General features: G+C 44.3%; 1 protein-coding gene across 2 annotated transcripts in view; it reads left to right on the top strand.

Annotated features, from left to right (window-relative positions):
• The window catches only part of LARS2 (leucyl-tRNA synthetase 2, mitochondrial), a 220,434-nt gene that overhangs the window by 152,012 nt on the left and 54,121 nt on the right, over positions 1–14,301 (top strand). For both annotated transcript variants that reach the window (XM_040432868.1, XM_040432867.1), the window contains exon 14: positions 630–767. In XM_040432868.1, the coding sequence (XP_040288802.1) occupies positions 630–767 (138 nt within the window). The remainder of the gene's footprint in view (positions 1–629; positions 768–14,301) is intronic.

Genomic DNA, 14,301 nt, shown 5'->3' with positions numbered 1-14,301 from the left:
GATCGCTGGGGGTCCTGGATGACAGACCCCCACAGATCAGATACTGATGACCTATCCAAACACTTGGAAAACTCCTTTAAAGGGGTTATCTGGTTTCTGAAAGAAAATAAAAAGAAACGCAAAGTTGATTATAAAAATTACCTCGTCTATGTCCTACTAATGTAATGCAAATGTTCCGTCAGTCCCGACCAGTTTTGCTTACTAGTTGCCAGTATGTGACCAGAGCAGACAATCTGTGGCCAGCAGCGGTCATGTACTGGAACGGAGCTGTTTGCAAGAGATGAGGATTTTTTTTTTCTGTATTTTAAATGCATTCCAGCCATTAATTCATGTTGGCTTGGCGGTCTTACAACCCCTTTAACGAGTAAGAGATTAATCACAGCCTATATAGACAGGTGTGCTTACCTTGTTTCAGCAATCAGGGGGGCTCAGCGTTCAGACCGTCACCAATCAAAGCTTTTGACATGTCAGAAATTTGGGATGTTAGATGCCCTTTAAGCGTGGGGCAGTTTTGTATACCATGACAGATTTTTCGGGTGTCCAAACCATGAGTAGCGAGTTACTGGAATTGTGCTGTGTAGTGAAATTAATTTAAAACGTGTTTTTTGTTTTTGTTTTGTATTTTTCAGGCCGTTTGACAAATCTTTAGCTGACTTCTGGATGCCTGTTGATCTGTACATTGGAGGAAAGGAGCACGCTGTGATGCACTTGTACTATGCCCGGTTTTTTAACCACTTCTGCCAGTCCCAGGGCATGGTGAAACACAGGTTAAATATCATCTCTGGCCTATTCTTTCTGCACTTTCATCAAGCGCACGGATGATTGCATGTCAATTTTCCTCTTGATTGAAGTAGAGTAGCAGGAATATATGGAGCAGGGGGAACTCCTCAGACTATTGCACTTGTGTCTCTTGTACGCAGCTCATTTACATTTTCTTCCAGCTGTTTTGCATTAGCTGAAATTCCCAGTGATTCAAATCAGCATTAACATTTGTATTTTTTAGCATGAGAAATTAAGTCAGCAAAATGAATGACCTGTGATAACCCAATTTTTTGGTCAAAATCACACGCAGCTTTCTCGCTAATATGGAGGGGGGGGGGGGGATTTGCATTTTTTGTGCCAAGAGGCTTTCTGTGAATCTCAAAATGCTCTGATATTTGACGTTATGATATTAATTATTGTCAAGCATGCATAGTTAATATTGATGAGGCAGTGTTCAGTCTTCATCTGTTTTTGTACTGTTGCCTTGCTAAAGATAACGTAGTTTAATATATTTTAACAACATTCTGATTAATATGTAGATAAGAGATAGAAAGGTATGTTTTGAATGCTGCCAAATGTCTCTACTCAGTGCTAAATATGCCTTGAGCTGTAGCCCAGAGTATTGTGAGATGGACTGGTTGGTAGGGGCGCGCTGCCTGATGACCCCATGTAAAAAGCTTTGGCCCCATTTTAGAAATGGCAAAATACCATCCAGACTGATACATTGTAGCAAACCAGCAGAGAGGTTTGTGCAGATACTGATGTGTGTAGTTCACATAGCAGTGCCTAGACTGGACACCATTGTATCCACTTGTCACCTGAGAGGAGGATAATGTATGGGTCACTGATAGCAAGTTAATATGTTGAAAACGGTGAGGAACTGAAACGCTAAGTGTTATTAGAAAGTTGTAAAATTTATATAATGGCTAAGCCACCTCCTCAGGCAGGGAGTTCCATAGTCTCACTGCTCTTACCGTAAAGAATCCTCTTCTATGTTTGTGTACAAACCTTCTTTCCTCCAGACGCAGAGGATGTCCCCTCGTCACAGTCACAGTCCTGGGGATAAATAGATGATGGGAGAGATCTCTGAACTGACCCCTGATATATTTATACATAGTTATTAGATCTCCTTTCAGTCCCTTTTTATGTAAATGAAATAACCCTAATTTTGATAATTTTTCTGGGTACTGTAGAAGACCACCCATTCCAGTTATTACTTTAGTTACCCTCCTCTGGACCCTCTCCAGCTCTGCTATGTCTGCCTTGTTCACAGGAGCCCAGAACTGTACACAGTACTCCATGTGTGGTCTGACCAGTGATTTGTAAAGTGGTAAGACTATGTTCTCATCACGGGCATCTATACAACCCATTATCTTATTAGCTTTGGCAACAACTCCTAAAGATGTGAAAACATGTTTGTAATCCTTTCATGACCCAGAGGTCTTTCGTTAAGGCCAGAAAAAAATTCACTTTTATTCTCCTCTAATTCTATGTTCTTAGATATTAGTACATTTTTGTTAGGTAGGGTCCCACCTCTAGGAGCCTGATCTATCAGTAGTTGGCTGTTTAACTCCCATAGACATCTGAAGAGAGAATACATGCACAGCAACTTCTTTACTAAAATTCTGCTTTATGGGTTGGGTTCCCCTATAATATTTGCATGGCGTATCCTGTGGCTTAGAGGGATTTTGCCAAGTTTGTAAGTTATCCACTATCCACAGAATAAGGGATGACTTGCGGATTGCTGGGGGTCCGTCCACTGAGACCCCCACCGTTCCCAAGAATGGGCATCCCATTCTCTCTTTTTGATGCAGCGTTAGATTGTGCATGCGCACTGCCGCTCCATTCCTTCTCTATGGGAGCGCCAGAGATGGCCAAGTGCTGTACATGTATCTCCTGCACTCCCATATAGGATGAATAGAGCGGCAGTGGACATGCACCACCTGCCGCTCCATTAGAATGGGGGGAAAGGGACCCCCATTCTCGGAAACGGTGGTGGTCGCAACTGTTAGCCCCCAAGCGATCAGCTTGTCATCATAACTTACCACAACCCCTTTAAATTATATATACAGAGGGCACAATACCGGATAGCAGTTTTCTGCAGGATGCTGCTCATTGCCAGGATTTTCAAATCTGACTGTCCAAAGATACTATAGAAAAATAAAGATAGTATTTATGATGAGGCACAAGCTTCGTCATAAATTAGACGCCTCCTCCTGCAGTCGTGTGCACCTAAACAGAAATCTACGACAGCTCAGTGCAGAAAATTGGCACAAATTAAGATAATTTTGTTAGAGCAGCTGGCCGCGCCCCCTTCCTGCTCTTACCATCCCCCCCCCCCCCCCCCCCCTTTAGGGAAAGTTGTGAGGACAGCGTAAATCCAGAAGGTGTGCTTCAATTTTTTGAAAAGGCGCAGATAAAAATTTGCAAACACATAGTCTGCGGCTTTTAAATGCCATTTTTCAGTCGCAAGGGAGATGATAAATCTTCCCTGTAGAATGTATAGTCCAGTGTACTTTTTTTGGGTCTGTGTCACGGAATTAGCTGAAAAAACTGTTTTGGCACAAAAGTGAAACTGCTGTTTAGCCTAAATATTTTCCCTCTGGTGTTCTCACACTTCACAAATTCCTTGAGGCTGACGTTTTCATCTGAATTCTATGAAGACAAGTGCTAATGATATTCCTTTCTCCCAGCTGATATATTTTATGCGCATCTTTAATATTAGTTTAATCTGGAATATATTATAAAAAGAAATGAAGTCAACACAAAACAAAGTGCTTTATCCGGGAATTAATATTGATGACCTATCCTCAATATCAGATCAGCCAGGAACACCGCCGATCAGCTGTTAGAAGAGACCTCTTCCCAAGCCATGTGACATCACCGTACATCGGCCACATGACCTAGTTGCTGCTCAACCCCACTGACTTGAATGGGGCTGAGCTGCAACTAGGTCATGTGACCGATGTACGGTGATGTCACATGGCTTGGGAAGTACCAAGCACTGCCACTATATGATATATGGTGCTGTGCTTGGTAAGCACCCAGGAGGCCGCCGTGCTTACCAGAACACCAGTGAGCGCCGCAACTTCCCAAAACAGCTGATCAGCGGGGGTGCCAGGACTTGGATCCCTTCCGATGTTATATTGATGACCGATCTTGTGGATATTATTTCCTGGATAACCCCTTTAATGTATTCAAAGTACCTACTAAATTGCCATTTTTTGGGTAGGTTTGCCTAATGTTACCCATGCCTTAGATGGCATCATTCAGCACTGATGGGGAATGAGGAAATTCCTGATCACTGTGCACTCATTATCTGCATTACATGCAGCGGTGACCGGCCATGAATGATCGTTTCTATGATTCTTCATCCCTGTACAGATTCCTCGTTTGTTGGCAGCAAACACAAGCCGATGTGCTGGCCACAGAAAATTATTTTTCTTGCCACGTGAGAGATGTGATCACCCGACAAACAAGCTTGTCTGTAGGGTGATCCGAGTCACTTTCACATGAGGCATTTGTCAAGTGTTTGAAAGAACAATCGTTCCTGATAAGTATCCATATCCTTTGCCCATGTAAAAGGGCCCTTAACCCCTTCAAGACCAAGCCAGTTTCTACCTTCAGGACCAAGCCACATTTTTCAAATCTGACATGTTTCACCTTATGTGGTAATAACTTTGGAACACTTTTACTTATCCAAGCCATTCTCAGATTGTTTTCTAGTGACACATTGTACTTCATGTTTTTGATAAATTCGAGTCAATATATTTTTAAAAAATTCTCAATTTTCTAAATTTGAATTTCTCTGGTTTTCTGACAGATACTGGTACCTCACAAAATAGTTATTACTTTACATTCCCCATATGTCTACTTCATGTTTGCATCATTTTGTAAATGTTGTTTTATTTTTTTAGGACGTTAGAAGGCTTAGAAATTTAGAAGCAAATGTAAAAATGTTTCAGAACATTTCCAAAACCCACTTTTTTAAGGACCAGTTCAGTTATAAAGTCACTTTGTGGGACTCATAGTAGAAACCACCCATAAATGACCCCATTTTCAAGACTACACCCCTCTGGTTATTCAAAACTGATTTTACAAACTTTGTTAACCCTTTAAGTGTTCCACCAGAATTAAAGGAAAGTGGAGATTAATTTTTTAATTTTTTACTTTTTGTGCAGATTTTTCCATTTTGATCAATTTTTTCCTGCAACCCAGCATGAGTTAACAGCAAAATAAATCTCAATATTCGTTTCCCTGATTTTTAAGTTTACAGAAACACCCCATGTATATGGTCATAAAGTGCTATATGGGCACACAGTCGAGCTCAGAATGGGAGGAACACTGTATGGCTTTTGTAAGTCTGATTTTGCTGGAATAATCTTCAGGTACCATGTTGCATTTGAAGACACACTGAGGCACCCCAAGAGTGAAAAAAAAACAAAAGTGACCCCATTATGGAAAATACACCCCCCAAGGAATTTTTCAAGGGATACACTGAGCACTTTGGCCCAATAGCCCTTTCATAGAATTTACAAACACTTGGCAGTGAAAATGAAAAATGTCATATTTTACAAGAACATCTCGATTTAGGCCCAAAATTGGTATCAGGATAAAATGTACCCCATAATCTGTTACCCATTTTCTCCTGAATACGGCAACACCCCATATGTAGTTGTAAAGTGCTGTATGGGCACACAGCGGGGCTCAGAATGGGAGGAACACAGTGTGTATTTTGGAGGGCAGATTTTGCTGGAATAATTTTCAGACACCATGTCGCATTTGAAGACACACTGAGGCACCCCAACATTGAAAAAAAAAAAAAGTGACTGCATTATGGAAAATACACCTTGAAGGAATTTTTCAAGGGGTGCACTGAGTACTTTGGCCCAATATCCGTTTCATAGAATTTAGAAACACTTGGCAGTAAAAATTAAAAATTTCATATTTTACAAGAATATCTCGCTTTAGGCCCAAATGTTTCATTTTAACAAGGGGTATCTGGAGAAAATGCACCTCATAATCTGGTACACATTTTCTCCTAAATACAGCAACACCCCATATGTGGTTGTCAAGTGCTGTATGAGCACACAGCGGGGCTCAGAATGGGAGGAACACTGTGTGGCTTTTGGAGGGCAGATTTTGCTGGAATAATTTTCAAGCACCATGTCGCAATGAGGTTCTAGGGGTGCCAGAACATAAAATGGCACCCTTCAATGTATTCATCTAGGGGTATAATGGGAATTTTTTTTTTTTTAGGGGGGCTATTATTGGATTGCCAAATGGAAAAATGTACTAAAAATAAACTGAAAATGTCTTCCCATGGATTAATTAAGAAATTAATGAAATGGACTTAATGGATATCAGTGGAGGTGTGATAAAATTGAAAGCACTCTCCAATGCAGAGGACTGGGTTTAGAGGGGCAGGTCTGACAGTAGTGAGTGGTGTCTTTCCTAATCCCTCTAACCGAGCAAACTCGACACCTTTTGGGGTCGCCTTTTTTTTCTGTGGGGGGAAGTACTCAAGGGAAATGCTGCCCATGTATTATTCTTGAGACCCCAGAAGCACTGCTGACTGAAATACTGGCCTCTCCTTCCCGGACGCCAAAAATCTATTTTTTATTATTTGTTCCTAAATTCCAAGAAGGTCCTTCCATGCCCAGCTGTTCTATTGATGACAAAGGCATTATATAGTGATATTTGGGTTTGGTCTATAGTTAATTTTTTGTACCGCACCCTAGATTTTCTTAAGGCACTGTAGGGCTGTAGTACCTGGTCTGAAAGATCCACTCCGCCCATGAACTGGTCATAATCCTGGATACACACAGGCTTGGTGTTCTGCTCTGTGGTTCCTTGCACTGGGACTGGGGTGGATTGAGTTGTATGGATGGTAGTTAACACAAGAACATCCAGTTTGTACTTGTATTTTTGCAACATAAAATTTTCAGAGCAAACAGCCCTGCTTTCCCCATGGCGCACTGTCTGGTCTATAAAGGATTTAGGGAGCCCTTTTTGATTTCGTCTAATTGTGCCACATGTGCCTATGCCTCTGACTGCAAGGCACTTCATGAGAGGGCACTATTGTAAAAGTTGTCCAAATATAGATGGTATCTGTGGTACAGCAACTTCACACCATACCTAGCCCTTTTATTGCGCAGGTACTGGTGGAAATGTAATCGGCCTTTGAAGTGGACCAATAATTCATCCACTGAAAGGCATTTTTGGGGGTACATACTTGACCAATTTTGGAATTGTCGTGGTCAACCACTGGCCTAATTTTAAAGAGTCTGTCATAACTGGGGTCGCTTGGGGGTGGGCATTCATTATTATTGCTGAAGTATAGAAATCTTAGAATAGCTTAGAAATGGGCACGGGGCATGGCAAGACAGTAAAGAGGGGTGTGATAAAGAATATCTTTGTTCCAATACGAACGTATTGTTGTTTTTTTTATAATGCCCATGCTTAGGAGAAGTCCCCAAAACTTTAGCATTTTAGTCGTGTTGGTAGTGGTCCATTTGTGGATCCTTGCCATATAACTGTCCGGATGGTAGGCAATAAATTGCTCTGCATATATATTTGTTTGTTCCACCATCAAGTTAATTAGGTCATCAGTAAAGAATAATTGGAAAAATGTATTTCACTGAAACCTGTGGTATCTACATTGATGCCTAGCGTGGCTGTAAATTTAGGCACCTGGGGCACATAGTTATCTGTGGGGATCCATGAAAAGTCACTTGTACTGGGCTGCGACTGCGCACTACCCCTAGGACACCTACGAGGGGGTTCATCATCAGATGAATCATCTGAGGAAGATGAAACTAAAAATGTCACTTCATCTCCACTGTTGGAGTCACTGTCCTCAAAAGTATAGCATATGCCTCTTCAGCAGTGAAAAGTCGTTTAGTCATTTTTATTTTATTTTTTTGTTTAATAGAACAGCGAACTAAAAACCTGTATATCCTTTAGAATAAAAACTCCCTGAGTCACTTGGCAGTTATTGACAGGTGTCACAGGTAGCACAGATGGCTTGCGATGAGCCCCAGGAGGCTGAAAATTATATACAGGGTCACAGAGCACAGTATGGGGCACAGAGTAGTGCCAATATCCTTATTGGGGCAGAAAAGGGGTTAATTAATGTATTATTTTACAGTTATAGGTCGCACAAATCCACATGGGGCATAGGAGACTCAAGGACAGGACACGAGTATGTACACACAGGAGGATGGCACACATAGTGACCAGCAGAGGTCGCACTACATTTTTTCAGGAAGAGTAAAAATACTCCTCTTACCATTTTTGAGGAGTATTTTTAGCCAAGAAGGAGTACGAAATTTGCAGCAATTCAAATACATAATACATAGGCCTACACTTGCTTACATCTGCGTTGGAGGCTCCGTTCAGGGCCTCAGTTGCAGATTCTGTCAGAAAGATCAGACAAAAAAAGCCTTAAAGGACTTTGATAAAAAGACAAGAACTGAACAGACTCCATTATAGTCAGTGGAGTCTGCTCAGCTCTGTTCCTGTCAGTTACGTGCCCGATCCAGCACTTTCGTTATTTTCGTTGGTCTGCTCATTTAACAGAGCACAACAACAACATACAGTCCCATGTAAATAATCACCCCTCCTGTCAGCTTCTCCAACATACAGTCCCATGTAAATAACCACCCCCTCCTATCAGCTTCTCCAACATACAGTCCCATGTAAATAATCACCCCTCCTGTCAGCTTCTCCAACATACAGTCCCATGTAAATAACCACCCCCTCCTATCAGCTTCTCCAACATACAGTCAAATGTAAATAACGACCCCTCCCGTCAGTTTCTCTAACAGTGCCATGTGAAATAACATTGCTTCCCTCCTCCAGCATAGGGTTACTAAGCCCCTGGGAGGGATCTGGAGTGAATGCACAGCAGGTTATGATAGCCAAGGGATAAATTACAGGGAGGATCCACCATATTGGGCTGTACTTGGCTATAATAACCTGCTATGCATTCACTCTGGACCCTAGGCTGCCCGACTTATTAGAAGTCTGTGGGTGCCCTAATACCACTCTGTACAACCCAACGGTTGCATGGAGTGTCCAATTTGCAGTCCCCAATACACAGGAAACATCCGTGCAGATTCCGCAGACGGATCTAGACCCATTCAACTTGAATGGGTCTGTAATCCGTCCGCACCCCTGCGGTGCGGAGGCACAGAGATAAACCCCATGGAAGCACTCCGCAGTGCTTCTGTGCCTCCGTTACACACCGGACCATCAAGCGAATGGATCTGCATCCATGATGCGGTGAGCACATGGCTGGTGCCCTTATATTGCAGACCCGCTGTTTGCAGGTCGCAATATCGGCACCGGCTGTGTGCATGAGGCCTTAGACAGAAAAAAAAAAAAAACACAGCATGCTCCCCCACACCCACCCAGGGGCTGAAAAACTCCAGGCAGGTCCCCTGTCTAACATTGAAAAGAAACCACTTTTTTTTTTTTTTTTTTAACACCCCTGCTGAACAGTATAACCAGCGCAGTAGTGAAGACTGTCCCATAGGTTTTCTATTGAGGTCGTCTTCAGTACTGCACTCAGCAGGGAGGAGAAGCAGCGTTCGGCTGAGGCTTCAGACTCCTGGTTATAGAGATTAGCGGGGTTCTCAGAGCTATGACCCCCGCTCAAGCCAACTGCTCACCAAGACCCCTAACCCCACCAGGCGCCATCCAGTAAGGATCGTGTGCCGCTGCTAGACTCTTCCCCCTCACTACAGAGCAGCATGCTCAATCGTCGGCAGCCCGTTCAAACCGACCAATAACGAAGCTCCTTGATGTACGGAGCTTTGTTATTGGTTGTTTCTGGGAGCAGCTGCCTGTGCCATTCACAGTGCTTACTGCGCTGATGAAAAGGAGTAAAATGGCCTGAACAAGCATCTATGACGCTTGTACAGGCGTTATTGCAACCTCTGGTGACAGGGTAATTTTTTTTTATGTAACTTGGGAGTGTGTGACAGGTGTCTTGAAGGACGGACAGGCTGGTGTGACAGGTGACTTGACGGATGGACAGGCTGGAGTGACAGGTGTCTTGATGGACCGACAGACTGGAGTTACAGGTGTCTTGATGGATGGACAGACTGGAGTGACAGGTGTCTTGACTGACAGACAGTCTGAAGTGACAGGTGTCTTTATGGACGAACAGGCTGAAGTGACAGGTGTCTTGACGGATGGACAGGCTGGAGTGACAGGTGTCTTGACGGACGTACAGGCTGGAGTGACAGGTGTCTTGACGGACATATAGGCTGGAGTGATAAGTGTCTTGGCAAACATACAGACTGGAGTGACAGGTGTCTTGACGGACGAACAGGCTGGAGTGACAGTTGTCTTGACGGACGTACAGACTGGACTGAGAGGTGTCTTGATGGACGGACAGGCTGGAGTGACAGGTGTCTTGACGGATGGACATACTAAAGTGACAGGTGTGTTGACGGATGGACAGGCTGGAGTGACATGTGTCTTAACAGACGGACAGGCTTGAGTAACAGGTGTCTCAACAGACAGAACAGCTGGAGTGACAGGTGTCTTGACAGACAGACAGACAGGCTGGAGTGACAGGTGTCTTGACAGACAGACAGGCTGGAGTGACAGGTGTCTTGACAGACAGACAGGCTGGAGTGACAGGTGTCTTGACAGACAGACAGGCTGGAGTGACAGGTGTCTTGACAGACAGACAGGCTGGAGTGACAGGTGTCTTGATGGACATACAGACTGGAGTGACAGGTGTCTTAAAGGACGGACAGGCTGGAGTGACAGGTGTCTTGACAGACAGGCTGGAGTGACAGGTGTCTTGACGGACATACAGACTGGAGTGACAGGTGTCTTATAGGACGGACAGGTTGGAGTGACAGGTGTCTTGACGGACGGACAGGCTGGAGTGACAGGTGTCTTGATGGACCGACAGACTGTAGTTACAGGTGTCTTGATGGATGGACAGACTGGAGTGACAGGTGTCTTGACGGACATACAGAATGGAGTGACAGGTGTCTTAAAGGACGGACAGGTTGGAGTGACAGGTGTCTTGACGGACGGACAGGCTGGAGTGACAGGTGTCTTGATGGATGGACAGACTGGAGTTACAGGTGTCTTGATGGATGGACAGACTGGAGTGACAGGTGTCTTGACGGACGGACAGGCTGGAGTGACAGGTGTCTTGACGGACGGACAGGCTGGAGTGACAGGTGTCTTGACGGACATACAGACTGGAGTGACAGGTGTCTTAAAGGACGGACAGGCTGGAGTGACAGGTGTCTTGACAGACAGGCTGGAGTGACAGGTGTCTTGACGGACATACAGACTGGAGTGAGAGGTGTCTTAAAGGACGGACAGGCTGGAGTGACAGGTGTCTTGACGGACGGACAGGCTGGAGTGACAGGTGTCTTGACAGACAGGCTGGAGTGACAGGTGTCTTGACGGACATACAGACTGGAGTGACAGGTGTCTTGATGGATGGACAGACTGGAGTGACAGGTGTCTTGATGGACCGACAGACTGTAGTTACAGGTGTCTTGATGGATGGACAGACTGGAGTGACAGGTGTCTTGACGGACATACAGAATGGAGTGACAGTTGTCTTAAAGGACGGACAGGCTGGAGTGACAGGTGTCTTGACAGACAGGCTGGAGTGACAGGTGTCTTGACGGACATACAGACTGGAGTGACAGGTGTCTTGACGGACATACAGACTGGAGTGACAGGTGTCTTAAAGGACGGACAGGCTGGAGTGACAGGTGTCTTGACAGACAGGCTGGAGTGACAGGTGTCTTGACGGACATACAGACTGGAGTGAGAGGTGTCTTAAAGGACGGACAGGCTGGAGTGACAGGTGTCTTGACGGACGGACAGGCTGGAGTGACAGGTGTCTTGACAGACAGGCTGGAGTGACAGGTGTCTTGACGGACATACAGACTGGAGTGACAGGTGTCTTGATGGATGGACAGACTGGAGTGACAGGTGTCTTGATGGACCGACAGACTGTAGTTACAGGTGTCTTGATGGATGGACAGACTGGAGTGACAGGTGTCTTGACGGACATACAGAATGGAGTGACAGTTGTCTTAAAGGACGGACAGGTTGGAGTGACAGGTGTCTTGATGGATGGACAGACTGGAGTTACAGGTGTCTTGATGGATGGACAGACTGGAGTGACAGGTGTCTTGACGGACGGACAGGCTGGAGTGACAGGTGTCTTGACGGACGGACAGGCTGGAGTGACAGGTGTCTTGACGGACAGACCAGCTAGAGTGACAGGTGTCTTGACGGACGGACAGTTTGGGGTGACAAGTGTCTGGATGGGGTGATGATGACAGGACTGATCAGTCACTGACTGGGGCAAATCAGGCACAGAAGAGTGGCAAATCGGCACTGAAAGGGTTAATTATGTGTGAGGCAGGGGATGAGGCACAGAACTGATGATGGCTGATGACAGATGAGGCACAGAACTGATCCGTGTCACTGATTGGGGCACAGAAGAGCAGCGTTTCGGCACTGAGGGGGTTAATACTCTGTGGTGTGTGGATTTTGACAGTAAACTCCTTCTCTGACAGGAATTGGGACGATCAGAGAAGGAGAGTACACATAGTTCCTGCCTAAACAGCGTCAATGCACTATGATTGGTCCGTCTGTAGTAATCGCCGGCCAGTGAGCGCTGTGATTTGTTCCCGCCGGCGTCACTGGTTGCCTAGCAACCCCCATGTTCCAGCTTCACTGAACTGTCAGCGCATCGCTCCGTGCGGTGACAGTGTAACCGCATCACGTACATGCGTGTGGGAATGCGGTAAGGCACCACATTCCCCCACGTACATGTACGTGATATTGCGGGAAGGGGTTAAGGTGAAAAATGCCACGTTCCTTAAGGTGTTAAAAGAAAAAATGGCGGCATTTCAATAGGTGAGGGTAAACAGGATGCAGAAAAATAAAACGTAACACTATTACTTAGATTTTTGTGACATTTAATCACATGTCCACAGATAATATCACCACCTCCTAGGTGAAAACTGGGACTACAAATAATCAGATTACTCCCACTAGTGGATAACAACCGACCTGAGTCTCACTCCGACTCTATGTCCGTAATCTCAGTACAATGTATCAGTGAGGAAAAAATGCTACTCACTTTTTATGAAGTGCTTGCACTTTCAGTCCCTAGGGTACTTTCACATTAGCGTTTTTATTTTCCGGTATAGAGTTCCGTCACAGGAGCTCAATACCGTAAAAAAAACGGATCAGTTTTATCCTAATGCATTCTGAATGCCGGTGAACAATCCGTTCAGCATGCATCAGGATGCATCAGTTCAGTCCCTCTTATGTATTTTGGCCAGAGAAAATACCGCAGCATGCTGCAGTTTTCTCTCCGGCCAAAAATGCTGAACACTTACCGGAATGCCAGATCCGGCATTAATTTACATTGAAGTGTATTACTGTCTGATACGGCATTAAGTGTTCTGGCAAAACGGATCCGGCTTTCCAGTTCTGCGCATGCGCAGACCTTTAACAATGCAAAAAAATTTATACCGGATCCGTTTTTTCTGGGTGACACCGGAAAGATGGATCCGGTATTTCACTGCATTTGTCAGACAGATCCACATCCGGATCTGTCTGACAAATGCCATCAGTTTGCGTCCGGATTGCCGGATGGAACTACCTGCCGGAATCCTTTTAACTCATTCCATTTGTGTTTTCTTTCGCTACAGTGTTGCAGTAGTGTAGTTTTTATCCACATCCTCCATAAATCTTTTAATGCTTGATCTATGCTCATTAAGCCTTAGGGCTCATGCACACGACCGTATGCCCACCGAGACATACGGTTCGTGAGCGGGCCATATGTCCTGGAGCGGCATACATGGTGCAAACGGGAGCACACATCATCATAGGTTACTATGATACTGTGCGCATCGGGCTGCCCGCGGGACTTTTGTCCTGCACTCATATGATCATATCATAGGAGTGTGCATGAGCCCATATTCGGATTTCTCTTTTTGTCTGTCCTATGTACCACATGCTGCAATGACATCTAATGCCATAAATGACCTTTTTAGTCAAACATGTAGCATAATGGTACATAGGTATATCGTATCCTTTTCTAGGATGATTTATTGTATTTCCTTTTATGATCTGATTGCAATTCATACAGGATAAACATGGAAATGTTCCCTTTTTGCTTGTGGCCAAAAAAGTCTGTTGATCTTTCTTTTGTATTTTTATGTCACCTTTGATTAATCTATTACCTATTGATTTCCTTTTTCTATATGAAAAATTAGGTTTTTGTTTAAAGAGTATTCCATATTTTTTATCATGTAGTAAAAAATAGTTTTTTTAATCAAAAATTATGACTGTTATAAGTTCCTATATACATTGGGTGATCATTCGTTTTTTAAATTTTTCTAGTCTAGAAGGGAATCTCTGGGAATTTAGTCTACTTCTTTTTCTATATTACTAATCATTTTTTTCGGATATCCCCGATCTAGGAATTTTTTAATGACAACACTTTTCTGCTTCTCATAATTATGA

This window comes from Bufo bufo, chromosome 5, assembly GCF_905171765.1.
Source record: "Bufo bufo chromosome 5, aBufBuf1.1, whole genome shotgun sequence".
Classification (NCBI taxonomy): Eukaryota; Metazoa; Chordata; class Amphibia; order Anura; family Bufonidae; genus Bufo; species Bufo bufo.
The sequence above is the reverse complement of the archived record's forward strand: the minus strand, read 5'-3'. Positions and strand labels throughout refer to the sequence as shown.